Raw genomic sequence first — 27,711 nt, 5'->3', positions numbered from 1 at the left:
GCCGCAATATCCGCTCTGCTCACCTTCTCATATTTCGTGCTTCGACTCTCACAGAGACATTCTGAGAAGATGAGCTGAATTCTTCTACTGGTTCTTTAAGACCATATCAAAATCAGACTCCCACGTGCTTTATCTTTCATAGATACTTTGGTCACGATTTGGTTCTATAGGCATGCCGGTACAAAGCAGGGATACCTTAAGTACCGACCCCTTCTTATTTCAGACTGCGATGAGTAAGTATTTCTATATGTTCTGATAAGACGGAGAGAAAGTTCTTGATGATTATCCCAACACCTCAAACCTTCAACCAAGTTCCCAAACACAGCAAGGAATCGAGAACTTTGGAAACTCCTTACTCGCATTGCATGATAGCCTTGAACAGAAGCCCCACTCATACAGAGGCCTTAGTAAGACCAACATACTGCATGTAAATTTCATTTGGGGTTCTGCAACTTGCAGTGTGAAATATAATTTCTCAATTTTGTCGTTCTGCCGCTTCTATTTACAAGATTTCCCACAAATACCTCCACTTCACTCCTTTTTATATTTACACGCAACCTCAACGCCGCTTCCAATCACACATAAGCAGAAGTAGTACTAGCAGATGTCACAGTTGGCTTAACACTAGCCAGCGGCGTTGTCGGCATCGGGCTTGGTGTAGCAGCCGCACTCAGCGCACCAAGCGTCGCAACCAACGCCGAGTAGGCCGGCTTCGCCGCATACGCGCTATTAAACAGCAGCGGGTTGTTCGACGCGCGCCACGAATCCGGGTCTCTGACCCCCCAGACCGTGACACCGACGCAGTTCGGGATATCGATGCAGGCCTTGACGGCAGTGACGTAGTCCGCGGGGGCCGCGTTCACGATGTCCATCTCCGTGATGGCGCATTGGGAGGCAACGGCACAGAGGACGGCGAGGGCGGCGGGCACATTCTTAGCTTGGCCAGCCATGAGGTGGGCTTGTGCGCCGATGCCGTCGATGGGAATTCCGGCTGCAATCCATTTCTTGACGTAGGAGGCCATACCGGTAGTTTTGGCGTAGGTGGAGCCTAGCTCAACTGTGCTGTGAACGGTTAGCATGAGATGTGGTTCGGCATATGGCAGAGCTACTTGTAGTCATTGATGTAGAGCTTTGCGGCTGGATCAGTCTTCTTGGCTGCTTCGAAGGCAATTCGGACAAAGTCTTCACCCAAGACGGTAGAAAAAACCGAGGTTCGAAGTCCTCCTTGCTCGTTGAACACCTCGTTGACGACATCCTAATGAAATCAGCATCCGTTTCTTGGAATTTGGGTTCGTGAGGCAAACCCATTGCAAGATCTTCCCAGCATATCTTCCAATCTCCGTCGAGACGTGGGTTTGGATAACTGTTGTGAGAGTACCTTTAGATGTGATAGCTGACACCCAACCTGGCAATTGCGAGTGCCAGACTGTCGTATGCCCACGGACGAGCTTGTTATTCTTTACAGCCCAGTTCACAAGGGTATCCAGACCCCCAAAGTTGAACTTTCCCTGCGAAGGTTCGGTAGTGTCCCATTTTCCACTGCATCCACCGAGTCAGCTCCCAAGCCCCTCAAGTGTTGCTTGCATGATATACCTGTTCTCAGGGGTCACCTGTCCAAAGTCGGCCATAATGACAGCAGCATTTGAGGTCTGGCTAAGCGAACCGGAATCTGCGCAAGTGCCAAAGTATAGCTTGCCGAGCTTCTTGAAGATGGCATCTATGCTTGCATCTGCGCGTTCCGCGAGCGGGACTGGTGAGCTTCGCCCAAGAAGCTCCTTTTCCCAATCGATGTTAAAAATTTCATGACGTTCGTCTCGATTGGAGCCTACTCGCTCCACGGTTGGTGAGGCGAGAGAGAAATCAATGAGAGAGAGGAGGAAGGGATAAAGTATTGAGCTCCGCATGATGTCTAATTTTGAGTGTTCGTTGGTTTCAAATCCTTCGGACAAACCGATTGGTTGAGTTTGATAATGGTGGGTGTGTCGTGGAGGCTCTGGTCACCTACCTATTGGAATCCGGACATGAGGTAGACAGTGAAGGGAGTGAACAAAATCTTGCTCGCACAAGTTCAGAAAGAGGAGAAGTACTGCCATCCTCATACACTCATTCAGGTACCACCTCGTTTGATGAAATAGCGCAAATATACAGCCTGATGATCAAGTTAATAAAAATCTTCGAACACAAGACGAAGCGATTCACCCGCGACCTCACATGGCCTGTACATATATTGCTGTTTTGTGGAGCAAGTCTCAGCAACCCCATTGAAAACTTGAGAGTGGTCCCACGGATCATTTGACCGAGTTTCCAAGCATACTGACGACACTATAGATGCGGAGAAACGAAATGTGGATTTAATCCTACTCAGGAAGGTTGATGTATGCTGGATCAATTAGATGGCACTAATAACACGGAGCCTCGAAACAGTCGACGGTTCGGGGACTTCTTGGAATGTTCCGTCAATGGATTTCCACGAATAATCCCATGGGGACAGACAAGTGGGTTTAGCCTGAGCGTTATCGTCCAGGTCAATGATATTTGGCATTGTGGGGAACAAGCTAGCTGAAACGGGAGATATATTAATACATGGGCAACCTTGCTGTATGGAACGATGCGGGGTTCGCCAGGAACTACATGTATGTTAGCAAATTTCGGGAGTTAAACATGACGTGACAGTTCCAAAATCAGATGCAAAAGCTCCAAGAGTGACATTCAATCTCGAGAACTGCAGATTCGAAGATTCTCTGAAGCCCTACCCGTTGAAACCTATCACGCAGGGCGACGTCATTATTATACTAAAAAATTTAAAGGGGATACAGGCAGGGATCAATCTCCGACTCCCGAAGGCCAATGAGCCTCTGGGGAGGTACACCTGAAGCTAATGTGTACTCAGGCTAAAATGAGAGCCAGTTCAACATCGGTTGGGACAGAACCTCGGAAATAGGGGTAGAAATATCAATCGAACAAGCCCTAGTAATTCAAGGACGTAGATAGAAAACGATTCATTTTTGTAAGGACACCGCGGAGACAAAAGGGATCGTAGTTTATCGATGTACAAAACTACTCCCCCAACCCGGCTCTCGATGTCCCAAAGTAACCGAGAACATTGAAAGTCGATGTCCCTGTTGAACTCGTACACGCATCTCACCCCCAATAGCCCAATTTCGATCCCAATGTCTCGTACCAATCAAGAACATTGAAACAAACCTAATGTCCCTGTTGAGATTGAACATTCATCTTATCTCCGATGTTAAGGAATGCCCATAGCATAACACTCTTGCGCATTTGGGCCTCGCTCGCCATACTCTGTTGTCATAAACTCAATAGCCAAGTATGCGATGTCCTGACCAACAGTAGCCGCAATCCCAGATTTCACACAACGTCCGAGTAGGCGTATGACGTCCGGGTCCGAAGAAACATAGCGGGCCGTGACTTCCTCTGCCAGTGGGGCAGCCACATTCCCAACTATAGAGGACTGACCGTAATTAATACCAAATTCGAGTGCGAAAAAACTGGCTGAGGCACTGACGATCGGCGCAGCAGCCGCAGCAGCCCGTTGGCCAACAGCCCATTCTGGGGCAGGACCTGTCGAATGACTCGTTGTACACAATGCATTGTAGAACAATTTGTTGGTTGCCTTGCCAATGAAGTATCCAATTCTTTGCCCGAGAAAATTGGCAGGGAGAGATAATTGCTCTGCTGGAATGTACGTGGTCGGCTGGGACATTGGATTCGCAGAGTACGCAGATTGTTGTGACCCGAACGTCGGCGATGGCGCTGGGACAATGAGCGCTCCAGTATGTACTAATGAAGTAGGGTTGGGTGGATTTGTTTGATTTATGTTTGGTTGGCCTTGTTGGACCGGACGTCGAGGTGCGGGATCTTGGCACGTAACCGGGCTGTTCCCCTCCAGAGCTTCGACCGTGTCCTCGACAACTTGATCGTGCTTTCGTATTTCGCGAGACAGACTATCCTCCAATGCATCCATCTTCGGTTTGTTGAATGTTCCATCGCTGTTCTGAATATTCTCGGTTTCCTCAGAGGTCGGCTTTCGTGAGTCGAGGTCGTCACCCCCACTGACCCCGGACACCGTAATTGAAATTGACCCATAGGAGGATAGAACATTCGATGCCATATTTGAAGGGAGCTAGGACACGCATGTTAGCGACATTACCACAAGCCGATTGTGACATGGAAGGTACCGTCCTATCCCTGGGATGCGTTCTACTACGAAAACGGTATCTTTCTCGGTAGACTCAGAGTCGGGATGAAGATGGCGACACTCTGGTGGATATTTGGGGCGTTGGTGGGCGATGGTAGCGGTGTGGTTTGGCGTGAAGATGCGAAGAGAAATGGATTGAAGCACGGATCAAGGTTAACAACCCTTCATACGTAGAAGGCACGAAGGCTGAAGTTGCCTTGCCTCATAGCTCCTGCCATCTGCCGATCTGCACTCGCAGAAAGTACAAACCAGTCCTGGACAAGCGGATTTCTCTCCCTGGCGCTGCAATTGTTCCCAAATTCATGGTACATTCACATTCCTTTTTCCAGCTGCAATCGCATGGTTGCGGCCGAGGAGGAAAGAGAGGGAGCAGAAGACCGCGCGTGTGCCCTCTCTTAGGCAAGGAGAAAACGGCATAGATAGATGCTAGAGATCTTCAAAAGAAGGGGTATATACCATCAGACGACAGACTTCTTGGAGTGGTAAGGTTCAGATGGCTGGGTCTAGATCTTGCTGGGTGATAGGCATCATTGTGGGCATCCCGTTCACTTGTACGAGTACCTCGGGTGATTCATCACTCAGCAAGGTGATTTGATAGCCGTTGGTAACACTGAATACCAACCTGCGATGTAGGAAATGTTGTGAAGTTGAAGGTTGAGAATGTCGGAGGATGTTGAAAAGGGTGGGGCCTTCACGTGACCCGTCACATCCCTGCAAAAATTATTTCCAACTTTCCCTCTTTCAACTTAAAATCCTGAGCAACACCTCAAGACAACACCACAACATGGCGAAACGAAAGCGGAATATTAATGGCGATTCTGCTGCTGCTGTAGCAGATGCTCCCAGCAAGAAGGTGAAATCCACCTCATCCTCGACTCCCAAGTATCCCATCACCATCCAAGTCATCGCGGGGTCCTACGACAGAATCCTCCACGGCGTCACAGCTACCATCGACCTCAAGAACAAAGACAAAGTCGAATTCGCAGATACCTTCCTCTTCAATGCCCACGCCTCCGCTATCCGCTGTCTCGCACTCTCACCTCCATCCGCCCCCATCCCAAAGCAAACGCAAAAGATCATCCTCGCAAGCGGCAGCACCGACGAACGAATAAACCTCTACCACCTCTCCGCCCACGCCCCCTCCAAGATCTCCGTCCCGGTGACCCCTAGCTTGAATCCCAAAGCAATTGTCGAGAATCCGCAAAATCGAGAGCTGGGAAGTCTGCTGCATCATTCGAGCACGATAACGGCGCTACATTTTCCGAATCGGAGTAAGCTTTTGAGCTCGGCGGAGGATAGCACGATTGCGGTTACGAGGACGAGGGACTGGAGTCTGTTGAGTACAATTAAGGCGCCAATACCGAAGCCGGTTGGTAGACCGAGTGGGGATACGGCGCCGTTGGGTGGTGCTCCCAGTGGGGTTAATGATTTTGCTGTTCATCCGAGTATGAAACTTATGATATCTGTGGGGAAGGGAGAGAAATGTATGAGGTTATGGAACCTGGTCACCGGGAAGAAGGCGGGTGTGTTGAATTTCGAGAGGGGGATACTGGGCGAAGTTGGAGAAGGCAAACACAGCAGTGGAGAGGGAAGGAAAGTTGCTTGGGGAGCTACAGATGTGGGAGAAGAGTTCTGTGTTGGTTTTGAAAGGGGTATATTGGTGTTCGGGATGGACAGCAAGCCGAAATGCAAAGTCGTCCCCGAACCGAGAACGAAGATTCACGAATTATGCTATGTACAACTGGGAGATGAGGGGGATATTCAGCTCCTGGTAGTGTCGACAGAAGATGGGAGAATACTGTTCTACTCTACGAGACCAGCAGATTTGGTGACATCAGCAACAGCACAGGGGAAAGAAGCCCCGCTTGCTTCAGCAAAAATGTTTGCACAACTTGGCGGAAAAGAAGCCGGACTTTCAGGACGGATCAAAGATTTTAGCATCCTAAGCAACGGAGAGGGTCTTGCCAGAGACTTTATAGTCGTCACAGGAGGCAGCGACGGCGCCTTAAGGATCTGGAAACTCGCCGCTGCCGAAGTTGCCTCTCACAAAGGAAAGGCCAAACAAGTTGGCGAGCTACTCGGAACATACGAAACGAATAACCGCGTCACATGTCTGAAATCGTTCGTCATGTTACCAAAAATGGAGGGAGCAGAAGATGATGAAATCGATGATTTCGAGGGATTTGAGGACGGGGAGGAGGAAAGTAGTTCTGATAGCGACTAATGATACCCCATATCTTGCTGCCACCAACCTGCTTCTCATCAACGTTCAAAACCATTCTCCATCAGTGTCTGACAAGTTGCCTAGTGAAACCTCTCAAAAGCTCGAACCCAAATAAACACGCAGTGAGTAATACGAGTCTCAGAGTGTCAACTTGTTGCCGAACGATCTGCCTCGAAACCATTTCCACCTTCGATGCGCGATCAACCGCCATAGTTGGTGCATGTCTCTATCGCAGCCGTTTCGTTGTCCTTTCCTTTCACGTACCTGGACAGCCATTCCCCGGGCCCAAGGTTTCAGCTAGCTTAAACTGCAAAGCAGCGAACTATTTGCGAGGGATCGATACCGATTTATGGCCTTGAAATCGAAGCACAAGGTCGTTAGATTTCGCAGCCACAAAATCCTTCTTTCATCCTGTCATTTGAAAGTCTGCACGACAAAGTGAACCCAATTCAAAGCTCATCAATTGATTATCTTCTCTCCTCCTTGATTATCTAGCATTCTTTCCTACTTTTCTTCGAAAATGGTAGCCTCCCAAGAGAACTCGGACTACTGTAAACACTCGCTGGAGCAGGCTGCTTCGGCGCGTCCATAGCCCTCTACCTCAAAAGGGCGTTTCCGGAAAAGTCTGTCACTTTGATTGATCGAATACCATTCCCATGTCCTTCAACAGCAGCCTATGATCTCAATAAGATCATTTGCGCTGAGTATGAAGACAAAGTCTACATGGAGCTGGCTCTGGAGGCTCAGTCGCTCTGGCGCACTGATCCCATCCTCAAACCCTATTATCGGGCATTCTGTTTGCTAGAACCTCAGGTCCTGGTGAGACCATCATTGAGAACTATAACGCTCTTACGGGGAGTTCGCCTGCTAGAATCATCAACCTCAATGAGGCGAAGGCGGGCTTTGACGGCATCTATCAAGATGCTCCATGGGACAAGCTCGGTGTAATGAGTCGTACCTGGAATCCTACGGTCGGTTGGGGGAGGCTGAGAATGTGTTGAGGAGTGTGATTCAAGCAGCGGTGAATCTTGGTGTGAATTACGTGGAAGCCACCGTCGCCAAGATAGCTTTTGATGCAAGTGGCACATGTCTTGGGGTCGAAACTACTGCTGGAGATATTTTCACTTCAAAACATACGGTTTTGTGCGCGGGAGCACGCACCGCAGAGCTGATCGCAGAAAGTGCGCCAGAAAACACAGAGCTTCAAGTCAACGGTAGGATGACTGCGGCGGCGGCTATTATGTGTGCATTTAGGGTTCCAGAAAATAAGTTGCATAAGTTCAAGAATGCACCCATTATCGTCAGTCCAATGGGATCCACGCCAGGTTCGTTGATTGGTTTCACCAACCTGATTCTTGAATGCTAGACTCACAACAATTATAGGCGAAAGCATTCCACCGGGAGAACTTGGCCTCGTAAAATGCACCCACAAACTTAGTTTCACTCACAAGGTCTACCATGAGGCTTCGAAGCAAACGATTTCTGTCCCACCCAAACGAGTAACACAAAGCACGTGGAGTCAAGACGTCCCCGAAGGACTCAAAAATGAGGTTGAGATCCTCCGTGGGAAGATATATGGGAGCTGGATTGAAAGTCTCAAGCCAGAATACAATAGAATGTACTGGTTTGTTATTCCTTCCAATTCCCACGCCTTCTCAGAATCATGCTGAAGATAAATCAGGGATGCTGTCACGCCGAACCAGGACTTCATCATCAGCAAACATCCACATTCCAAGAGCCTTTATGTCGCAGGGGCGGTTCATTCCATGGCTGGAAATTCATTGCAAATATTGGGAAGTACGTAGTCCAAATGCTACAAGGCGAGCTAGATCCTACAGTGTGGGCTCCGATAAATTATCGATCGAAATTATCGATTAGTAATCGTTATCAGCTAAGCGATCGATAAACGATCGATATCGATAATTATCGTCGATAAAAGTGGGCCCAGCTATTAAACGAGCCCCATTACGGCTTTCTAGTTCAATTATAAACCGATTAGTATTAAGATTAGTATAAAAGTATACTATTATTACTATACTATTAGACTTTTTAACTTTTTATTTAATAGTCTATTATATAACGTAGACTAGCTAGTATTTAATCCAGTTATTGATAATTCCATTGATAAAAGTGGGCCCAGCCAGCTATTAAGCGAGCCCCATCACCTCGATAATCATCGATAAAAGTGGGCCCAGCCAGCCCTTAAGCGAGCCCTATCGCCTCGATAATGCCATTGATAAAAGTGGGCCCAGCCAGCCAGCGAGCCCCATTACATGAACATCTCGCTTTCTAGTTCAATTATAAACCGATTAGTATTAAGATTAGCATAAAAGTAAACTATTATTACTATACTATTAGACTTTTTAACTTTCCATTTAATAGTCTATTATATAAGGTAGACTAGCTAGTATTTAATCCAGTTATTAATAATTCCATTGATAAAAGTGGGCCCAGCCAGCCCTTAAGCGAGCCCCATCACCTCAATAATCATTGATAAAAGTGGGCCCGCCAGCCATTGAGCGAGCCCCATCACCTCGATAATCATTAATAAAAGTGGGCCCGCCAGCCATTAAGCGAGCCCATCGATAATTCCATTAATAAAAGTGGGCCCAGCCAGCCATTAAGCGAGCCCATCGATAATTCCATCGATAAAAGTGGGCCCGCCAGCCATTGAGCGAGCCCATTGATAATTCCATTAATAATAGTGGGTCCCAGGGCCTTGGCAATACTACAGGGCCACTACAGGCCCACTACAGGGCCACTACAGGGCCAATACGCTATATTTACAGGCCTTAGACCGCCTTTACAGTACTAAATCTATTAATAATAGTGGGTCCAGGGCCTTGGTAGTACTACAGGGCTACTACAGGGCTAATGCGCTATATTTATAGGCCTTATACCGCCTTTACTAAATCGGAATTCTGCTATAGTAAAGAAAAGGTGGTATGAGGCCTATAAATATAGCGCATTGGCCCTATAGTGGCCCTGTAGTGGCCCTGTAGTATTGCCAAGGCCTTAGTTCGATAATTATCGTAATCGATGGTCGATTATCGATTATCTAATCGTCGCTTATCGAGCTTATCGGAGCCCACACTGAGATCCTATACTGGCTGAGAAATGGGCTTGGGACCACAGTGATGAAAGAGCTGCTTGTGGGATATATGATCCGACAAGGGACTTTAAAGATACTGAGGGCTATAAGGAGATGGATGGAGATAACTAGAAAACATGGTATCATGGCTTAGGTACAAAGCTGTCACGGCCAATTCAGCTCGGGGGACTTGCTTGGTACCGTGAAAATGGGAATCAGATATTCGCTCGCACAACAAGGAATTTGCTTCCACATATTCTCATAATATCCCAGTGAAATATCAAAGACGTTGTCCCAAACTCAAACAAAAAGTTTCTATCCTATCACTGCTGATCAACATCTTTCGCGTGCTTTTATGCCCTTGCAAATGTCCTTTAACGGCAGCGCCACCTTGGAAGCCAGCTGACTTCTCCTGGCTGCTTCTTTCAATCGTCTACATTATATACCAAACTAAAGGGTCGCAACCGATCTCGCACTTCATACTTGCCGTATGCTTTGGAACTACCTGCACATCACGAGCGAACGACCAAGATGAGAGGGTCAAGACACATCAACGATGGCTATTCGAGAAAACTGAAGGGGCATCAAAGCGAAGAGGAAAAAGCAAGAAGCAACGCATTTTGTCAATCTGATGAGGGAATGAGAAGTCAATACCAGCGTGAAGTTCAGAACACCACGAAAACCGAAGAATGGGAAACTGTGCGTGGCCAACTCTTGAGTTCCCAATGACAACTGTTGACAAAGTACTAAAAGCCGAGGGTATCCAGGCGTCGGGCCCGAACCAAAAGCCGGAGAAGAAACAGCTGGTGGTTCCGGTAATTGGGGGATACACAGTGGCTGGTTTTATTAATATCCTAGGGTGGATTATGACAATCGAATTGAACTCATTTAGCTTCGATCGCAATCCAACTGAATTTTTAAATCGCTCGGTTTTGGTATTGAAGTCGAATTAACTTACTCCAAGATATTTACCTGATCCTGTTTCTCATGTTGTGTCTATTACAACACCTACTCACTTCAAAAAGCTCAACGCAGCAACAACCATAGCATCGACCCCCGTACTCATCGTCGGCTGTATAACCGGCGCAAAATACGCACTGTGATTAATCGGCACATCCTCTAGCCGTCCCTTCTTCCTTGCCTCCTCATATTTCTCCGGATCACTCCCTCCAAAGGACCAATAGCTATATGGAACCCCTTTCCCACCACTCTTATTCGGCGCCTCCGTCGCTAAGATGGAGAAATCCTCACTTCCTCCCAAAGGAGCTGATTCCGGATCATGTTTGTCCCCAAAATGCTTTGAGAATGCCGCTGCAACCGTTTCTGTGGTTTCCTGGTCGTTGATAGTAAAGGGGAATGAGGAGGTTGAGATCCAAAGTGGTTCTTTCGTTGCACCGCTCGCCTCGCATTCCGCTTTCACGATCCTTTTGATGGCTGATAATACTCTCGTCCGTGTTTCCGGCGTGACCGTTCGAACATTAATCTTTATCGTTGCTTCCCCGGGAATGATGTTCTCGGTCATTCCCGCAACCACGCTTCCCACCGTCACCACAGCGGCATCCCTCGGATCAACTTCTCTGCTCACAATACTCTGAAGTCTAACCACGATATGAGCCGCCATAAGGACAGGATCAATCGTCCGGTGAGGTTGAGAAGCATGGCCTCCTCTTCCATAGATCGTGACGCGAAAAGAATCTGCAGCTGAGGCAAATGCACCTACCCGGGTCCCGACTGTTCCAGCAGGAAGCGGCATGACATGTTGTCCCAAGACAACATCAGGAATCGGGCAAGCATGTTTCTGCTCATCATAAAGGCCATCTGCAATCATAGCCCTATTTTGCCACATTAGCCAAAACCCCATACCCCTCCGATGATTTGAGGAAAGAACTCACTTCGCACCCCCAGCCCTCTCCTCATTAGGCTGAAACAAAATCACCACCATTCCCTCCCATTCCTCTTTACTCATAACCAGCGTCTCAGCAACAGCCATCATAACACTGACATGCATATCATGTCCACACGCATGCATCACACTCTTCTCAACTCCATCTTCAACATCGACTTCTCTTTTCTTGCTCGCATACTCTAGCCCGGTTAACTCTTCCACGGGCAGGGCATCGGTGTCTGCTCGCAGCAGCACTGTCTTCCCTGGGCCGTTTGAGAGGATACCGATCAGGCCTGTGCCGCCGATCGAGGTGCGGACTTCGTAGCCCAGGGATGAAAGGTGGGAGGCGGCTGTTTCGGCGGCGAGGTATTCTTGGAGCGAGAGTCCGGGATTTTGGTGGAGATTCTTGTAGACGGTTTCATAGGGAGCGAGGCTAGGTTTGTGGGTTTTGAGGAGGGTTTGGATATCCATTGCGGGGTAGATTGACGATGTCTCTGGGACTTTATCAACTCTTCGTCTTCGAAGATGAGACTGGTCAGGATAGTATGGAACGGAACACTTTTGGGGAGGAGATTAGACAGCTTACTTAGCCTTACTCAATTGCTTCAAGACGAGCCCGTCTTGACTTGCGAACCGGACTTCATTTTTAAGGTTCCTCAACTCGCCCCATCGAGTCTACGACAAGGGAGCCGAAACGTGGGGGCGGGGCAACTTCGCCCAGCACGGCTGATATTTACTTCTTACGCCCCATTTCCTTTCCATGCCTCACTCTAAAGCCTTCCTAAAGCAACGCCCGACTTCTATAAATAAAGACTTTTGAAGAGTACTATGTTGTCTCAAGAGTGCAAAGTGGACGGCGGCGTCCACGATAATTAAGAATCACGCCGAGAAAAATAAGCAGCCTACTCCAACGCATCGTATTCCGTATCGCGGCACCTAATTAAGCCGCCCCCTTGAATCACGCATCCCTCCCTCCCCATCAAATATGTCCCTTTTCTGCCCCATCGCCGTGCAATTACGCCATCCGTTCCCCGGTTATCTCTCTACTGATCCAATCATGCCCCTTGGAAATGGGAAAACGGAGCTTTCGTTGCACATCTGATTTTTCGGTTTCGCTTTCGTTGACTATTTGGGCTGATTGCGCAAGGCCAGACCGGATTCTCGGGATAGGAATCGGATCTGGGGCTTGGAGCCGAGAGGGGTGCGAATGCGGGATACGAAGCGGTTAGATTTGTAGGGGGGTGCGATTTGCTCGGATCATGGGAATGGGTGGCCTTTTGATTGATAGAGATGGGAAAGGGAAGTTGATAGGTGAGGTAAGTAAGTGTATGGTGAACCGTGGACTCGGGAACTTCCCATCTTAGCGGAATGCGGATGCAAGACACGAGGGTTAGGTTGATAGGTGTAATTCGACCGCTTCTTTGAAGTGTTCCATTGCTATCTATGTTGAGGCCCGAAGACTCGCACGTGCACTACGATACGAACTCCATGTACCTGTACTTGCAAGGATGAGGGGACTGCGGGAGAGGCGATTAACGTCTTCGATCACGATCCCTCTCCCGCTCTCGATGCCCATCTCTATCCCTTCCACTATCCCGTCCACTGTCTCTCCCACTATCATACCTCTCCCTCCCCGAGTCCCGTCCGCTATCATACCTATCCCTCTCCTTCTCCCTCCTATAACTTCCCCCACCCCTCTCCTCCCGCCTCTGATCCCTCACCTCCTTCTCCCTCAAAAACTCATTAACCCTCGGTCTCCTCTCTCCCCCCTTTCCACCACCCCTACCCCCTCTATCTCCACCATTCAACCTCTTAACATCACTCTTCCCCACCCACGCCCCCAACTCTTCCGCATCCTTCAACTCCCTCGCCCCAAGGCCCAATAAATTCTGCCTCCTCTTCACATCCCGAACCTTCCCCTTCTCCTCGCCATTCCAACCCATCCCCCTCAGCAACGCAGCACCGAACTCTTCAACTGGAACGCGCTCGTAGTCTTCTAGTGTCGAGGGGTCAGGCGCCGTCGCGACGGAGCGGCGGTAGGCCTCTTCTTCTGTGAGGGGTTCGGCGCGGATGATGAGATCTGGGCCTTTGCGCTCTTTTTGGACTCCTGTAAGGGCGGCTAGGGCTTCTTCGTCGATTGTTTGTTCGCGGGGCCTCTCTTCCTCTTTGACCTCATTGTCCTTCTCGTCCTTCTCTGTGCCATTTTCTGTAGATGAGGGAGCTAGTTCTAGTTCCGCTGCAGGTTCAGGCCGTTTCCTAACACTCAACCCCCACTTAATCTCCCCATCCTGACTATTAACCACATCCACGCCTTCTACTTTCTTCTCTCCATTCTTTTGCGCTGCTCGCATGGCCTGCACCTCCTCCGGCAACAAATTCTTCCTCTCCCTGATCTGCCCCACCCCCTCACCAACCCCTCCTCGCACTCCACCACTACTCCCATGATGAGACTGTATCCTGCTCCTCGCCTCACTCTTCCAATCCCTATTCCCCACTCTCTGAATAACGAGCGGCTCCTTCGTCTTCTCATCATGCTTTATTGCGCGTCCATTACCAAACGCCACAACACTTTCATGCTTCGCCTTTCCATTCTCGCCTTCTGAATCGGAATCGTCGTGCGCTGCGAAATGAGAGCGCGGTCTCTTTCCAAGCGAAGATGAGGGGAGGGGTTTGGCGCCGGGTTTTGAAGAGGAGGATCTCGAGGACAGTGAAAAGCCTTTTATTGCAATCTTTGGCGTCGACGTTCCCGATCCTGGGCCGTCTTTGGAGGGCGACATCGTGCCGAACACCTTATTTTCCTCACACGATGTAACGAGCGTATGCTAGGAGGTAGAAAGGAGGCCGCGAGGTCGTGGAGTCGGGGTGGGTGGGTGAGAGGGAGGGAATCAGGCGGGAGAGTCAGGGAGGAGGCAACACTCAATTCCATCTCGAAATTCCCGATAAATTTTGGTGTTTGGCTTGTTTGCATCCGGATCCTAAAATACGAGGCAGTCAATTCTTAGCACGTGATGAAGGTTCACACGACAAGAAAAGGGGTAACACATCACCTCACTAGAGAAACAAGACAGCGAGTGAAGGTTTTCTTTTCTTTTCTCACGAGTGGACGAGCGTTCAGTATTAATATATGTGCATTGCTTGCATTCCAAGCGCAATCCATCGACTCCCCTCCTTCCCATCCCAATCCAGCAATTATGCACCCGCTGAAACGTAACCGCACTGTACCATCGGTACAGCGACCCAAACCCGAATCTACTCTATAACAATTGCTCTTCTCCCAAGAGAATACAACAAGGAACTCCATCCCAACTCAAACCTATATCTTATGCTGTTCTCATCCGAGGAACGGCTTCTCACTTCCCACTCTGCACGCTGCCCGAGCTCCCTCTATGAGCATGACCCTGCCCCGCATTGCCCGTCCCATTCCCCGAATTGGCCACCGCAGCAGCCTGTTGTGCCGCCTGCTGCTGCTTCTGTTGATTTTCCTGCTGTTGTCGCAGCATCTGCGCATAGAGCTGCGGTGTCCCTTGTCCAGCTGGACCCATCCCATTCATCGCCGCTCCACCCGCTGCAGCATTCATTGCACTTTGCGCAATACCTTGTCTCTGTTGTTGCTGATGAACGGATTTTGCAAGCTGGTCGGAAATCATGCGCATGACTTGCTCCTGGGTAGCTTGTGGGTATTTGGCCTTGATCTGGTGCTCGAGGATTTGGACGTGAGACACGCCGTTGGGATGTTGAAGCTGATTTTGGCCCATTCGTGGGGAGCCGGCTTGGCCGGGTGAAGGGGCGTGACCGCCAGGTGAAGATGAGGAGGCACCGTTGACGTTGGGGTTGAAAGGCGGCATCATGCCGTTTTGCAATGGGAAGCCTGGTGCTGGCATGCCGTTCATTCGAGGAGGGGAATTGTGCATTTGAGGAGATTGGCCTGGGATTTGACCTTGTTGTTGTCGTAAGATTGCTTGTTGATGTTGTGATATTTGATGAGCGCGAGTGACGAGACCCACATCGAGAGCTGGATTCGGCAGAGGCATTTGGCCTTGCATCGGTGCTTGAGGAACGCCATTGAGAGGAATCTGGGGAACACGGATGCCATTCTGCATCGGTTGACCAGGCATTTGAGGGGGCATGGGGCGAGGAGGTCGGTTTTGACCAGGAACTGTAAGATTTTGACCGGTAGCAACAGGAGCGCCATTCGGGGCTAGAGCTCCTCCGGCGCGCTGTTGAGGCACGCCATTCGGTAGACCTGCCTGCTGTGGGTTTTGGGCGGCATTCCTTTGTAACTGTAATCGACATGTTAGATAAATTGTGTATATAAATGAGAAGAAAGGTTAGTTTACTCTTCTGTTCGCCTCCTGCCGCCGCTGGAGCTCAGCCATGCGCTCCTTCATAACCTCGTCGCGCTCGGCCTTCATGCGACTGAAGTCCTGGGGGGTATGTCCACCACCATTGCGGTTCGCAGCTTGTTGGGGAACCTCATTTGCCTTTCGCATTGCAGCCATGCCTTGGGCATGCTGTTGCTTCTGTGCATTGGTCTCACGCTTCTTGGCCAGTTTTCTCATTGCATCAACAAGGGTGAGGTGTTTCTGGTTCCTACGGCGTTCAACTCGAACGCTGGTAGTGGGTCTTCTCCTCGGAGGTGGCTGTACTTGGCTGTTAGCGTTGGGTTGCTGTGGCATCTGTTGGGCTTGAGCCATGACGATGCGGTTGGCTGTCTCGATGCGTTGCGTGTAAGCTCTGAAGTAATGCGTCTTGACCATGTCAGCAGGTAAGCCCTCAAGATGTATCCATCGCTCGAAGCATTCCCAAGGAGTTCGACGTTCAGCGCCAGAGGTGTAGAGAGATTTGCTCTGAAGCATGCTGGAGATGAGTGACCAGTTGTAGGAGAACTCCCGAACATGAGCCTTGAGTTCGTCGTCTTCGCTCCAAGTCCATTGCGAAGGAGCGCGATGTTCGAAGAAACTTTGAAGCGGCATGGGGAACTCGGATGGCGGTCGGAACTGGTGTGAGTTGTGGATGCGTTCGCGAATGTGTTTGTGTTCCGGGTTGAACAATGCAACGTCTGTCTTCTCTGGGGGGAGGATCGGTTTCTTCGGCCCCCGCCCTTCCTCACCAAAGACGATTTGATCTTCATCCTCATCTTCTTCTTCATATTCGAATCGACTCCTTTTCCTGGGTGGACCCTCATATTTAAGTTCCAATCTGCCTTCGACGTACTTGCTCAGGGGCAAAGCTTCCCGTCTCCACATCCTATCAGGATCGAGATCCGAGGTGGGAAGGTCTGACTGTGGTATTCGAAGGGGAGCACCGTACATTGGTAGCTCGTCCAGTAATTTGTCGGTGGTAGGTGATCGTCTCAGCCCAAAGACAACATCGTCGTCTTGAAGAGCAAAGATAGCGGTAGGAGAAACAGTCTCCATCAAATTGAGGCGAGGTTCCTCATCTAGGTCGTCCATCGGCGAATCGAATTCTCCAGAAGCAACCAGGTCAGGGGTTGGATGGTCTTGAATTGAAGCTTCGACCATCTCGATATCTGCTGCAGGTTTCGGTGGAGCTACCTTAACTTGTAATAGCTTCTGGTCCTCCACACTGGAATCAACCCATTCGGCACAAGCATAGGCCAGATTTCTAGCAACCGTCATCTTCCATTTCCTTTCCTCTCGGAAGTCTGTTCGCATCCATTTGGCTTCTTGAAGAACGACGTCCCAATGTGAGGTCGCTCTGACTGGTTCCGGGGCACGCTTGGGCTGCCTCAATGACCATTTGTTTGAGGATTGAAGATTGTAGATTCGTTTGAGCACCTTTGCTGTTTGGTTCTCGTGAATGGGAACGTAGGCATTTGCGGTGGTGATGGTCTTGTGAGCAGACGCCAGTAAAGCGTCCAATGGTGGGACACCCCGCTTGGAATCAGAAGCAGTAGCGAGGAATAATGGCATAAAGTAGTCCTGCTTCGATGATTCGGCTGGTTTTGGCCCGCTTGCTGCAACAGCATTTTGAGAAGGCTTTGGTGGCTTTCCTGGGAAAATAACCGTTGAAAGCTTACTTCGTGCCTTTTCCTTTTCTGCCAAACTTCGTATTCGGGTTCCAGGAGATTGAGGAGTTGTGCTCCGTGAAGGAGAGTGAGAGTTTCCAGTCTGTGAATCCTCTTTTGCTGGACTCTTTTCTGAACTCGAGGTGCTCGGCTTCGGTGTTTCTCCCAGAATTTCGGATACAGACTTGTGTCTCATCGCACCAGAAGCAACTCTCGTGGTCATCCGTTCCAATGTTGGAGGAGCCGGGGCAGGTGTAGAAGGTGCCCTTCGAGGTGTTGATGCTGCAGGAGTGACTGATGTTTTCTTTGGTTCAACTTCTGGCCTCACTGCTGGTTCAGCTGGTTCAGCTGGTTCGGGTGCAGGTGGAGATGTTGCAGGTTGACTCTCGAGTCCAGCACTGCTCTCAAATGAATCCTTCACCGTAGTCGTATCCACCTCCATTTCATCAACTGGGGGAGTCTGGTCTTCTGCCTCCGAATCTGGCACTTCTGGCTCTTTGGCTTCTGACTCCTTGGGTAATGCTTCCACTTCAGGGGTTTCCTCCTCCTCAGAGGTAGGTACACCAACAACTTCATCTTCGTCCTCGGCCGTATCGTGGACGATCTCGCTGGCTTCCTTGGTGAGTTGGTCAGTATCCGCTTCATCATTCACTTCAGCATCCGCTTCAGGTTGTGAATCATCGACCATTTGTTGATCCTCCATGGCAAGAGCGGTTGGCTGCTCTTCCATTTCTTGATCCTCATGAACAGCACCAGGACTGCTCTTGAATATTTCATTGCGGGCAATTTCCATTTGTGCCTCCAGTATCCGATCATGTTCCGCCTTCTCAGCAACCTTCTCCGGTGATGGTCGTAGTTCTGGCGGTGTTTTGGGTTCTTCCTCTTGGGTTTCCATTCTCTCGGCATCATATCGACTTTCGTTATCAGGACTGGTATCGGTCGAGGCCTCGTGCATGGCAGGTGTCGTAGCAGAGTGGGCATCAACAGTTGACCCTGGAGAGGATAGAGCTTCGGCAATTCGGGCCCCATCTCGAGGAAGATTGATAGACAAATGTGCTTGGTCTTCTCTCTTCTCGCGTGCCTCGTGTGCTTCCCGAAGATGTTGTTCTTGGACTTCCTTGGACGGTAGATGCGCAGTCCTGGCCTTGTGTTGTCCATCATGCGAGCCCAGTCCGTCAACGATGGGTTCTGGCAGGTTAGCAGCATCCTCAGCAGATATTGGTAATGCTTGACGTGGATCCACCCCAGGACTGTTCGGCCTGCTTTGCAATACGGTCCGTATCCTGTCACTTTCCAGGTCCTTCGCATGTACAATCTCGTCTGGCATCGAGGGGTCACGTTGCGTCGCATTCTCGAAAGTCTCCTCAACTATCTCGTCCAAAACGGCCGCTGCTTCTGCTGGAAGATCGGTCTGCGAGCCCTTCGAGGCTGATCTTGACATAGGTGGTGCTTGGACAGCTTGGCTATCTGTCTCATTCTGCTCTGCGGTCGTAGATTTCCCTCCATCGCTCCGTGCACTGGGTGTGGTCGCTCGACTCTTCCTCGATCTCGACCCATCACGCTGTACCTTGGCCGCCTTTCGCGACGCATCAGCAGGGCGGGCATCAGGGCTTGCTTTCCGGATAGGAGATCGCTGTTTCAATGTATCCGACCTTAATTGTCGACGCGTTGGAAGGTTTGATTCATCGAAGAGTCGATCTCTGTAGATGTAGAATCAGCAATCTGGAACCTAGCAACCCAACAAAAAATCGCTGGGACTTCAAACCACCACGGATCGAGAGGGCAGCATACTGTAGGATGTCTGTGACTTCAAGGAAGTGCGCCTCCGCAGCGTTGGTGGGCGGCGCGTCAACGTTCGAGAGATTGATCTGGGGAATGGGCCCGTCATTGTCGCAAACAGCAAAGAACTCGCGAAGCTTCCTCTTGCGCGATGTAACAATTCCACTGCCAATTATCAGCACCATGATACCTACATGCATCGATGCGCCTCTTCGCGCGCTCTCGAATGCATCCAAGGGAATAATTGATGTACCTGAGTTCGGCTCGTTTTGATCGCAAAAGCCGTGAGCGGTCGGCAACCCCAACCTCACTCATAATAGTACGATCGCGACATCCGTTTCTCGAGAAAACGGATGTGGTGCCAGTCTTAATGGGGTCTCTGGAGATGGGCTCCGTGCTCAGATCGATGGATTTGCGTGGGGTTGCGGCGTGGTGATTGATTTGCGATTTCACCTCATGCTCTCGCTATCCTGATGATTTGGAGTTGCAGCGTTTTCACTGCAGCACGCACGCACGCGAGTTTTGAGCCACCCTAGTCCTAGTTTGGGACGTCATTCTGGACGAGGCAGTAGGAAGGGGGATTCTACAACATGCGAGAATTTCTATGTTCTCGCTTTATTTACAAATGTTTTTCATCCATAGGGCGCCTCTGGGGAGGTGCAGACTTATATTTGGCGTTGGGGTTTCATTGTTTGGTCAGATTGTGCTCTAATATGGCTACGTAACACCAGGGACAACCGAGTGAGACCAGTGATGATCATCCCTGGGGGAGCCTCATAATTTCTGTTGATATTAGTGAAATACACAACGATTAAATAAAAATGTCTCAAGGATGGGAGAGTTCCGTCTGCTTTAGAAGTTCGTATTTTCAACCCAACGAAGTGTTCCGAATTCTAGTCCTTGATACGGCCGCCTGATAGAGTTTCGTTTCAAGCAAGGACAAGACTTTTTCCAGGATTTTCGAGATATGGGGGGCTTCATACCCTAAAAATAGCCCAGTTCTAGACAACCATCTTAGGTCTGCTATTTTGCGGAGCAGTTCTGCATTCAAGTACGTACTGATTGAAACTCTATTGATTTGTTGATTGGACTCAGTCTGTTGAAGCGAGCGACTCTATGCAAGCTGATGACTTGACACGCCAGGTATCTCCTAAAAGTATAATCTCATCCATCTCCAGATACCCCGCCCCACCCCAAGTAACAATCAGCCCCAGCTTTCTCCTCGTTCTCTTCTATTTCAAGACTCTCCCTTCCATACCTAACTGAACAAACATCACATGACCTCGACTTACCCCCTTACATCCCTCACAAAGACCTCTATCTCCTGCCGAACCACAACAGACAAAATGATGTCAGGGGAAGGTAGAAAGTAGTTCACCCTCCCATATCCCATTCGAAGATCCAATCCACATCTCATTTTCTCAACTAGTACCCCACCTCTCGCTTAATGCCCCTTTCCAGCAGATCAGAACGCAAGCTGAGCTGAGCCACTAGGCCTCGTCACTAGCAAAAACCCACTTCAAACCTACCCAATTAGAAAGGACCACCTTTCCTCAACTTTCACATGAAAAACCATGAAAATTCAAGCTCTAAATAAAATTTAAAATGTTGCATTCGAACCGAAATTCCCTCGTCGTATGACACCCCTGACTCGCCGGGGTGCTCGGCAAGCGGTCCGAGCGATTGGATGCCTTCGGTCGACTCGGACACGGATACATGCGGCTTCACCAAGCGAGATGGAACAAGCGTACGAAAGGAATGAAGAGGTTTTGAGCATTGAAATAGTTACAAGAATATTATAAGCGCGTTCTTTTTGACTCAGCATCGCCTTAAGGCGTATCAGCTACAGGTTGAATTTCACTTCCCCAACCGGTTTCCCTGTGCTGTCGCTTCGACTTCGTATGCTGAAATGCGAGTCTATGGAGAAGTGCAAAGGAGCGTATCATTAGCAAGATTTAAAGAGATATTGTCCTATAGAGAAAACTCTCCAAAGAAATTGTACAGCAATCAGCAGCCTGGCCACTAGCAGCGTAGACCGTGCTGAAGTCATCGATCGAGGTTGGAATAGGTGATGCTATTCCGAAGACAGACGTATTGATAGTGTCAGGGAATTGAATTTTGATGGTTTGGTGAATGGAAATAAGTTTTGTATTTGTGATGATGGTTCTTGAAGATGGGAATAAATTGATGAGAGAGATTTCAGGAGCGACGAGATCACTTCTTTATACCCAAAACACTCCACGCAAAGGAGGTATCCATCTCGATCACATAGAAAGCAGCAGTGATAGCCAGCAACTAGCCCTCACCGTCGTCATTTGTCTCGAAGTGTTTGGGATTGAAAGATAAGGCAGCTCGAGTCAGCGACCAGATCCAGTTAACAGAAGACTGCCAACTTTGCAGCTCAATAAAGCTGCTCCCAAACAAGGACGTGATAAACAGAACCGAGTGAGAACATTACCTCCACTACAAGGTGGTCGCTGATCCATGGCAGTAACGTGAAGGGACAGGCAGGGCTGACGAATGAGACGTGGCAGAGAAAACTGATAAGGACTAGACCCCGAGGTGGAAGGAGAACGGCAGTGAGCTAGCAGTTAGCCGGCACATGTTGAACCGCTTGGCATACCCATCGAGAGAGGATGGAAAAGGCAGGTAAGCACATACTGCGATGCACAGAGGCGCCCCAAACGCATTCAGGTATCTGGGGAAGATACTCTGCCAGGCATCCGAGGAGGTCGATTCGTTTGAACCCTCCAGCTGCTCGCCAGAGGACTTCTGTTCCTTGTCCTTCTGCCACATTAGAACGTTCTGAGTTGCCCATATTGCATCCATGCAAGCTAGGCGACTGACATTGCGGCATCAAGGTGGCTACTGCATGAAGCAGATCGCCGATGCCATATCCAAAGTATGGGAATAAGGAATCAACACCCGATACTACGATGAAGGTTTCCAAATTCGAAAACCCTCAGCCCAAAGCGGAAACCCAAGAGCTTCATCAGAACCAAGCCGACGATCATCCGTATGGTACGCACATGCCCGCACAGTACTGGGCATCATAACCTCGCCATCAATCAATGGCCTTATCTTTGATCTCCTGTCCTCCCTCCTTCTACGCGGGGTGATTAGTGACCCGAAGGTCTAACCTGATTAAATTTCATATGGGGAAAAGGTGGAGGAACGGAGTGTCTACCGAGACGTGTAGGACATAGACTAGCAAGGCACTACGTATGGGTGGTGCCGTTAGGAAGAGCAGGAACATATCAGATTTAGGATTGGGGCTTCAGGAGGAGGCCGGCAAATGGAGATCTGCGCTGGGATGCGGCGTCAATAGTAGCTGCAGTCGTAGATCAAAGATCGTGGTCGTTTGATTTGTGCAGAAGTTGTTGCAAAGCTGCAAACACGAAGAGCGGAGGGGAGAGGGGAAGGCTGAGTTGTCGTTGAGGAAGCTCAGGGAAGGTGTTGCTGATGTGTCTTCCGCAGGGGGTGTGGAACACCCTTCCAATGCGGTTTAGACCCGAATGAAGTGGCTGTGTTCACGTGACACGAATTCAATGACTCGTCCCCGCCCTCCCCTTTCCCAACTTTTCATCAATTCTTGCAGATGTCAAAAAACCTCCTGCACGTCTGTACGCGCTTCTTGTGAAGATGGCTGGCCGAGGAACTCGATAGTTCAAGCCTCGAGCCTCAGATACTCCCCTAATTGGGCGTTGGCTGCGGGATAGTCTGCCACTCAGGCGGCCCGGAGAATCACAAATCCAGCAGAATATGCGATGTCTGCCTGCCCAACCTTCTCGAATTTGACTTTCTCGCGCATGCCTGTCAAGTTTTCCTGCATTTTGCTTCCTCTTTTGCTCACCTACCCCTGCGCTTTTGGTGGCCTGGTCTGGGGACAACTTATTGAACTGCTGCTCCAAAAATGGCCAGAGGGTGCAAAGCCTGCTCAGGCGTATTAGATCTCGTGGAGGCTCAGAGGAAACTGCACCGATCCAATCGGAAGGATCCCAAAAGCGCTCCCGTTCCTTACAGGGGTTACGAAAGAAGATGTGGCTTGCTCAGCCTTGCTCCAACTCCGCGATCGCACTGCACACCTTTATCATCGACGCGACGCGTCCAACCTCTTCCATCAAACGTCTTTTCATTCCACGATATATCCAGTTCTTACGCAAGCAAAACCACTCCGCACTAACTTTGCGAAGCCCAAGGGACAGCTTCTCAGAGCTGTTCCGCCTATACGTATCGGTAGCCCCATCACAACGCCATACCTTCAACAAACCCAGAACTCCGACCGGCTCTAGTTGAACTCCAGACGACAACCACAAGACCTCCGCGCCTTGCATATTCATCCTCCAGTATGGCGGGAACGGATTACGAAGGCGACACCGTCATGGGCGACTATCCTCCCGAGCCTGGTACCCCGCAACTCCAAATCCAACCCCCTCTCGCAGACTTCACCCTGCCCTTTGGCAAGTTTAAAGGCAGAAGGCTATGCGATGCCCCGATGTGGTACCTGAATTGGCTCACCGATGGTATCACAGATCCATCCCCAACCTTTACAGCTGCCCTCACATACGCTCTGGCAACATCAAGTTTCTCGGAGATGGAGATCGACTGGTATCCGCCTGCTATCTCTGCTGCGCCCAACAAATTTCATCAGTGGCGGAAGCTGAATGACGGGAAGCCGAAAAGCACGGACACAGCTTTGTGGATCACTACCAACGACACGAAGGAATATTTCTACTTGGGCGACGAGATCCTTCAAGTCATGAAGGTGCCAAAATTCCCAAACGATGAACCTCCCCAAACGAACGCTACAAATAATATGTCGCCGCGGAAGACACTTAACAATGTCGCAAGGTACGGCCTTTATCACATTTGGGACTTGTCACAAGTATATATAACGAGAGGGGAGGCAGATGCTGCATTGAGGAGATTTATGAATGAGAGACCTCGAGGAATGGGTGGGGGTTTGCCGAGAAAGAACTGAAAAGGCCAGGGGTCGGGGTCTTATCGAGGGGTTTCACAAGTTGGGAAACATGGACTATGTATCGGCCTTATCGTTACTGCACTATACTGGGAGTCAAAGAGATAGTGAAACAGGGAGTCGTCCTACAAGGCAAACCACTAAAATCCACACTCCGCGTCAACTCGATGTCTTGCCTGAGCCTGCAAAGAGAATGGATTCTTACCTTAACCAGATAAGAGTTGCCAAGGTCATCAGATATCAGGAGATCGAAGTCGCTCTCCACTTATACTCCGGCAATATCATTGGTGGGGACCTAAGTTCTCCCAATCTTGATGTGTTCAAGGTCTCAAGGAATGCTCACAAGTCACGTGATGTATTCTCTCCCCCGTTCTCACAATCCTTCTTCTCACGCTCGCGTCTTCAACGGATCGTCTAATGCCTATATGAAATTATTTGCTGGGTTCTTGCATACTTGAACAGTAGGTGGGGAAAGCTCTGCACCGGGCGGTACAAGTCTCAAGTTCGCCATCCAATCATGTATGTCCTGTCGGACACTCAGCTGGGAAAGCCTAAAAATCCACCCTCGCAGCCTGATCAACCTTCCATCATTGATTTCTCATCTCACGACCTCCTGTCTGTTCTGCTTCCTTTCGCAAACAACTATTGCTTCGTGCTTATCAGTTCTGAGGTTCTCGCAAGCCGCAGCATCGCGCATTCTCACAAGAAATGGCCAGAAGGACTGCAAAGCCTGCTCAGCCTTCCTCTCTCAAGAAGTTTCCCGAGTCCAAGGCTGGCTTACGAAGTCAGTCACCTCGCTGCCCTCATCCACTCACTCGAGAATATACTGACAAGTAATCAGAGAAACGCCGTCCCAGCGCGAGGTCCTGTTGGACTCGGGCAGCGAGGGCGAGGAAGCCGCAGTCACAATGCACGTACAGCTACACGCCATTACCGCATTCAGACTCTATCAGGCTTCTGACCTTGCATCCCGGAGACTTCGCATCTCCAATCCAAATATCGCTCGCTGAAGTCAGATCTCAAGAGGAGCATGACTACGAAGCCTTGTCATATACTTGGGCCACGGAAGATGGCGACCGCAAGCGATCTAGCCAGATCAGATGTGACGGCACTAGAATCTGGGTGACCAAAAACTGTGAACTTGCGCTTCGATATCTTCGCAAAGAAAATTCGAACCGGGTGTTGTGGGTTGACGCTATTTGCATTAATCAGAAAGATAATAATGAGAGAGGCCATCAGGTTGGCATGATGCGGAATGTGTATTCCAAGGCTACCGAAGTCTTGGTTTGGTTGGGGGAATCGTCCAAGGAAACGACAACTCCGGATCCCGTAGCTCAATCCCTTGCCGCCGAAGGACAAGACACTACCCCTCTCCTTATCTTGGAAACTGTGGTCGAACAAGAACAAAATAATGGGAACCCCACCAGTGTGAACGGCCGGCCATCTTTGAACCGAGGCTCTATCCCAGTATCAGATCTCTTCTTAGACTACTTGCATCGAATGGTTACAGAAATGAAACGAATCGAGAGCTCAGGACAAGATCCCCAGTCGTCGTCACCTCTCTATCAGGAGATCCAATCGCAGATGTATGAGTTATGTTTTAGCGGCGTCTTAACTGACCTCTGTCGTGGCTTCAACGATATCATACAACGCCGGTGGTGGTCTCGTGTTTGGGTCGTTCAAGAGGTCGCCCTAGCTAGGTCAGCAACTCTGATCTGTTCAAATCGGGCTGCGAAATACGACGACTTCTTCGACTGGCAGGATATCCTTTGTCAAGGTCGCACTCGAAAAGAGCTTCTGACCTGGAATTTACTCTCCGGGGCCTTAAGACATCTTCAGGCAGTAGCCAATGCCCATGTCGAACAATCGAAGCCATTGGCGGTTCTTCGATGGGCTCGAGAGCTCATTGCTTCAGATCCGCGCGATATCATATTCGGTATACTTGGCTTATCGGATAATTTCAAGTCCTTCCTACCACTTCCAGATTACAACAAGTCAACCGCACAGGTCTTCACAGATGTGGCCAAGCGCCATTTGAACCTGACGAAGTCACTAGACATCTTGCAGCATGCAACTAGCACTACACCAAACTTTGATCGTCCTTCCTGGGTCCCGTATTGGTCTGATGTCCCTGCAGTATTGTATACGAGTCACAGATCAATGAAAGCGAGCAGAAACTCCGAGGCAATATTTTCGATCTCCACGGATGACCAGAATTTGAGGATCAGGGGGCAAAAGTTCGACAAAGTCAAAGTATTGCCACTTGCTGATCCGAAAGCATACACCAGACATTTTTTGGACGAACAAACAATAGAAAGCTGGCGCATGTCTTGCAATGTCGGCTTCTCATTAACAAAGTATCCCACAGGGGAGCCAGTGGGAGAAGTTATAACGAGAACACTCTGCTGGGATCGGATAAGCGGAAGTACCCATGGGCAGTTCAGTCTATCGTTAAAGGAAATGGAGAACAATTTCAGAGAATGGCATAGTGTGCTAACAACGACAAGCACACACGAGGAATACGTAGAACAGCTGCGTATCAAGCAGAATTTATTCGACCTAGACATCAACTCAACAACTCCTTTGTGTACCACCGCGAAAGGCTATTTAGCAGCAGTACCATTTACCGCCAAAGTAGGGGATTGCATTGCCGTCCTAGCAGGAGGGCGCGTCCCCTTCGTTCTTCGACCGATTGGAGACCACTACCGCCTCGTTGGACCATGTTACGTCCATGGAATCATGAATGGCGAAGCATTTCCCGAGAATCTGGACGAGCTGACATGGTTTTCGATTCACTGAACACACCAAGAGAGAGATTGACAGAGGGTTCGGCTTGGGTTCTCGGGGATTTGGCTCATGCTGGTGAGAATAATTAATTTAGGTGAGCACAACCCTCCATCACTAAGTCAAAGCCTCAACCTACCAAGGCACTAACTCTCTTCTTTAAGAAGGGAATACAGCTCACCTCGAGCTTGATAACGGCTTGAAAGTTTCGAAGCCCGCAAGCCTTGGGTTTTGTTCAGTGTTGGGCAATAGGTTCAACCTACGCTACCTATAACCTCTGTAGGTAGGTAACCTAACCTAAATTGATTTTATAGGTAGGTTACCTATAGGTTTATAGGTTCCGTAGGTTTAACCTACAGGTTTTCACGTGATCTTGGTACTATTTCCGGCATCGGAATCGGTGCCCACAAAGAATTAAAAAGAAAATCTCTTAAAATACCTTTAATAATATCCAGCTTCTCCTCAATTAATACCATATACTTGAGTGCTTTTTGTTGCTTTTACCGTACAAAAATAGCGCTAATCAAGCTGTACCAAGCCCCTGAAAGGCACCCCCTTTTTTCAGCTGACAAATGAAGATGTCGAGCTTCCCAAGCGATAGAATCTTTTTCCCTGATCCCCACGAGAGCTCTAAATCTGGTTTAATTAATCAAGCGTACGAATTACTCGGGAATTCGCCTGAGACGCTAGGGCATCACCCCTAAAGATGACGGTTTGATAATT

The 27,711-nt window shown here is 49.5% G+C and overlaps 10 protein-coding genes across 10 annotated transcripts; 5 read left to right on the top strand and 5 right to left on the bottom strand.

Moving 5' to 3' along the window:
- Positions 1-491: 491 nt before the first annotated feature.
- Positions 492-1,904, bottom strand: K444DRAFT_589535 (glycoside hydrolase family 10 protein; the record flags this gene model as incomplete). The annotated part of the gene is made up of 4 exons (XM_024878112.1): positions 492-1,062; positions 1,110-1,255; positions 1,305-1,539; positions 1,594-1,904. 4 exons carry the CDS (start codon positions 1,902-1,904, stop codon positions 576-578), a joined length of 1,179 nt encoding a protein of 392 aa, XP_024736772.1. The 3' UTR covers positions 492-575.
- A 1,081-nt stretch (positions 1,905-2,985) lies between these two features.
- K444DRAFT_663479 (uncharacterized protein) lies at positions 2,986-4,560 on the bottom strand. The gene is made up of 2 exons (XM_024886836.1): positions 4,200-4,560; positions 2,986-4,144 (listed from the first exon to the last, which is right to left on the bottom strand). The coding sequence occupies exon 2, from the start codon at positions 4,130-4,132 to the stop codon at positions 3,248-3,250; it is 885 nt and encodes a 294-aa protein (XP_024736771.1). The 5' UTR covers positions 4,133-4,144; positions 4,200-4,560; the 3' UTR covers positions 2,986-3,247.
- A 422-nt stretch (positions 4,561-4,982) lies between these two features.
- K444DRAFT_612937 (WD40 repeat-like protein) lies at positions 4,983-6,565 on the top strand. The gene has a single exon (XM_024880241.1). The coding sequence runs from the start codon at positions 5,004-5,006 to the stop codon at positions 6,441-6,443; it is 1,440 nt and encodes a 479-aa protein (XP_024736770.1). The 5' UTR covers positions 4,983-5,003; the 3' UTR covers positions 6,444-6,565.
- Positions 6,566-7,305: 740 nt separating this feature from the next.
- Positions 7,306-8,113, top strand: K444DRAFT_663477 (uncharacterized protein; the record flags this gene model as incomplete). Its single annotated transcript, XM_024886835.1, has 2 exons — positions 7,306-7,768; positions 7,827-8,113. The coding sequence occupies exons 1-2, from the start codon at positions 7,372-7,374 to the stop codon at positions 8,111-8,113; spliced, it is 684 nt and encodes a 227-aa protein (XP_024736769.1). The 5' UTR covers positions 7,306-7,371.
- A 2,433-nt stretch (positions 8,114-10,546) lies between these two features.
- K444DRAFT_529233 (metal-dependent amidase/aminoacylase/carboxypeptidase) lies at positions 10,547-11,890 on the bottom strand (the record flags this gene model as incomplete). Its single annotated transcript, XM_024874789.1, has 2 exons — positions 10,547-11,366; positions 11,427-11,890. 2 exons carry the CDS (start codon positions 11,888-11,890, stop codon positions 10,547-10,549), a joined length of 1,284 nt encoding a protein of 427 aa, XP_024736768.1.
- A 1,061-nt stretch (positions 11,891-12,951) lies between these two features.
- Positions 12,952-14,196, bottom strand: K444DRAFT_643201 (uncharacterized protein; the record flags this gene model as incomplete). The annotated part of the gene is made up of 2 exons (XM_024884831.1): positions 12,952-13,033; positions 13,076-14,196. The coding sequence occupies 2 exons, from the start codon at positions 14,194-14,196 to the stop codon at positions 12,952-12,954; spliced, it is 1,203 nt and encodes a 400-aa protein (XP_024736767.1).
- A 115-nt stretch (positions 14,197-14,311) lies between these two features.
- K444DRAFT_401851 (uncharacterized protein) lies at positions 14,312-14,741 on the top strand. Its single transcript, XM_024872531.1, has one exon. The coding sequence runs from the start codon at positions 14,428-14,430 to the stop codon at positions 14,677-14,679; it is 252 nt and encodes an 83-aa protein (XP_024736766.1). The 5' UTR covers positions 14,312-14,427; the 3' UTR covers positions 14,680-14,741.
- Positions 14,488-19,705, bottom strand: K444DRAFT_561514 (uncharacterized protein). The gene is made up of 4 exons (XM_024876943.1): positions 19,480-19,705; positions 19,239-19,391; positions 15,757-19,147; positions 14,488-15,699 (listed from the first exon to the last, which is right to left on the bottom strand). Exons 1-4 carry the CDS (start codon positions 19,539-19,541, stop codon positions 14,770-14,772), a joined length of 4,536 nt encoding a protein of 1,511 aa, XP_024736765.1. The 5' UTR covers positions 19,542-19,705; the 3' UTR covers positions 14,488-14,769.
- Positions 19,706-23,492: 3,787 nt separating this feature from the next.
- K444DRAFT_401772 (uncharacterized protein) lies at positions 23,493-24,480 on the top strand. Its single transcript, XM_024872530.1, has one exon. The coding sequence runs from the start codon at positions 23,575-23,577 to the stop codon at positions 24,205-24,207; it is 633 nt and encodes a 210-aa protein (XP_024736764.1). The 5' UTR covers positions 23,493-23,574; the 3' UTR covers positions 24,208-24,480.
- A 242-nt stretch (positions 24,481-24,722) lies between these two features.
- On the top strand, positions 24,723-27,206 carry K444DRAFT_401767 (HET-domain-containing protein). Its single transcript, XM_024872529.1, has 3 exons — positions 24,723-24,988; positions 25,046-27,085; positions 27,153-27,206. The coding sequence occupies exons 1-2, from the start codon at positions 24,913-24,915 to the stop codon at positions 27,001-27,003; spliced, it is 2,034 nt and encodes a 677-aa protein (XP_024736763.1). The 5' UTR covers positions 24,723-24,912; the 3' UTR covers positions 27,004-27,085; positions 27,153-27,206.
- The last annotated feature ends 505 nt before the right edge of the window (positions 27,207-27,711 follow it).

The sequence above is a fragment of the Hyaloscypha bicolor genome (assembly GCF_002865645.1).
Source record: "Hyaloscypha bicolor E unplaced genomic scaffold K444scaffold_73, whole genome shotgun sequence".
Classification (NCBI taxonomy): Eukaryota; Fungi; Ascomycota; class Leotiomycetes; order Helotiales; family Hyaloscyphaceae; genus Hyaloscypha; species Hyaloscypha bicolor.
The sequence above is the reverse complement of the archived record's forward strand: the minus strand, read 5'-3'. Positions and strand labels throughout refer to the sequence as shown.

What these genes read in the sequence shown, in the direction of transcription:
- K444DRAFT_401851 (XM_024872531.1), top strand. Translation starts at nt 14,428, where the DNA reads ATGAAGGTTCACACGACAAGAAAAGGGGTAACACATCACCTCACTAGA.
- K444DRAFT_401772 (XM_024872530.1), top strand. Translation starts at nt 23,575, where the DNA reads ATGGCGGGAACGGATTACGAAGGCGACACCGTCATGGGCGACTATCCT.
- K444DRAFT_561514 (XM_024876943.1), bottom strand. Translation starts at nt 19,541, where the DNA reads ATGAGTGAGGTTGGGGTTGCCGACCGCTCACGGCTTTTGCGATCAAAA. An exon ending in TCAAAACGAGCCGAACTCAG is followed by an intron (nt 19,392 to 19,479) that starts GTACATCAATTA and finishes GATAATTGGCAG; the next exon opens with TGGAATTGTTACATCGCGCA. An exon ending in GGCAGGAGGCGAACAGAAGA is followed by an intron (nt 15,700 to 15,756) that starts GTAAACTAACCT and finishes TGTCGATTACAG; the next exon opens with TTACAAAGGAATGCCGCCCA.
- K444DRAFT_401767 (XM_024872529.1), top strand. Translation starts at nt 24,913, where the DNA reads ATGGCCAGAAGGACTGCAAAGCCTGCTCAGCCTTCCTCTCTCAAGAAG. An exon ending in GTCCAAGGCTGGCTTACGAA is followed by an intron (nt 24,989 to 25,045) that starts GTCAGTCACCTC and finishes ACAAGTAATCAG; the next exon opens with AGAAACGCCGTCCCAGCGCG.
- K444DRAFT_663479 (XM_024886836.1), bottom strand. Translation starts at nt 4,132, where the DNA reads ATGGCATCGAATGTTCTATCCTCCTATGGGTCAATTTCAATTACGGTG.
- K444DRAFT_612937 (XM_024880241.1), top strand. Translation starts at nt 5,004, where the DNA reads ATGGCGAAACGAAAGCGGAATATTAATGGCGATTCTGCTGCTGCTGTA.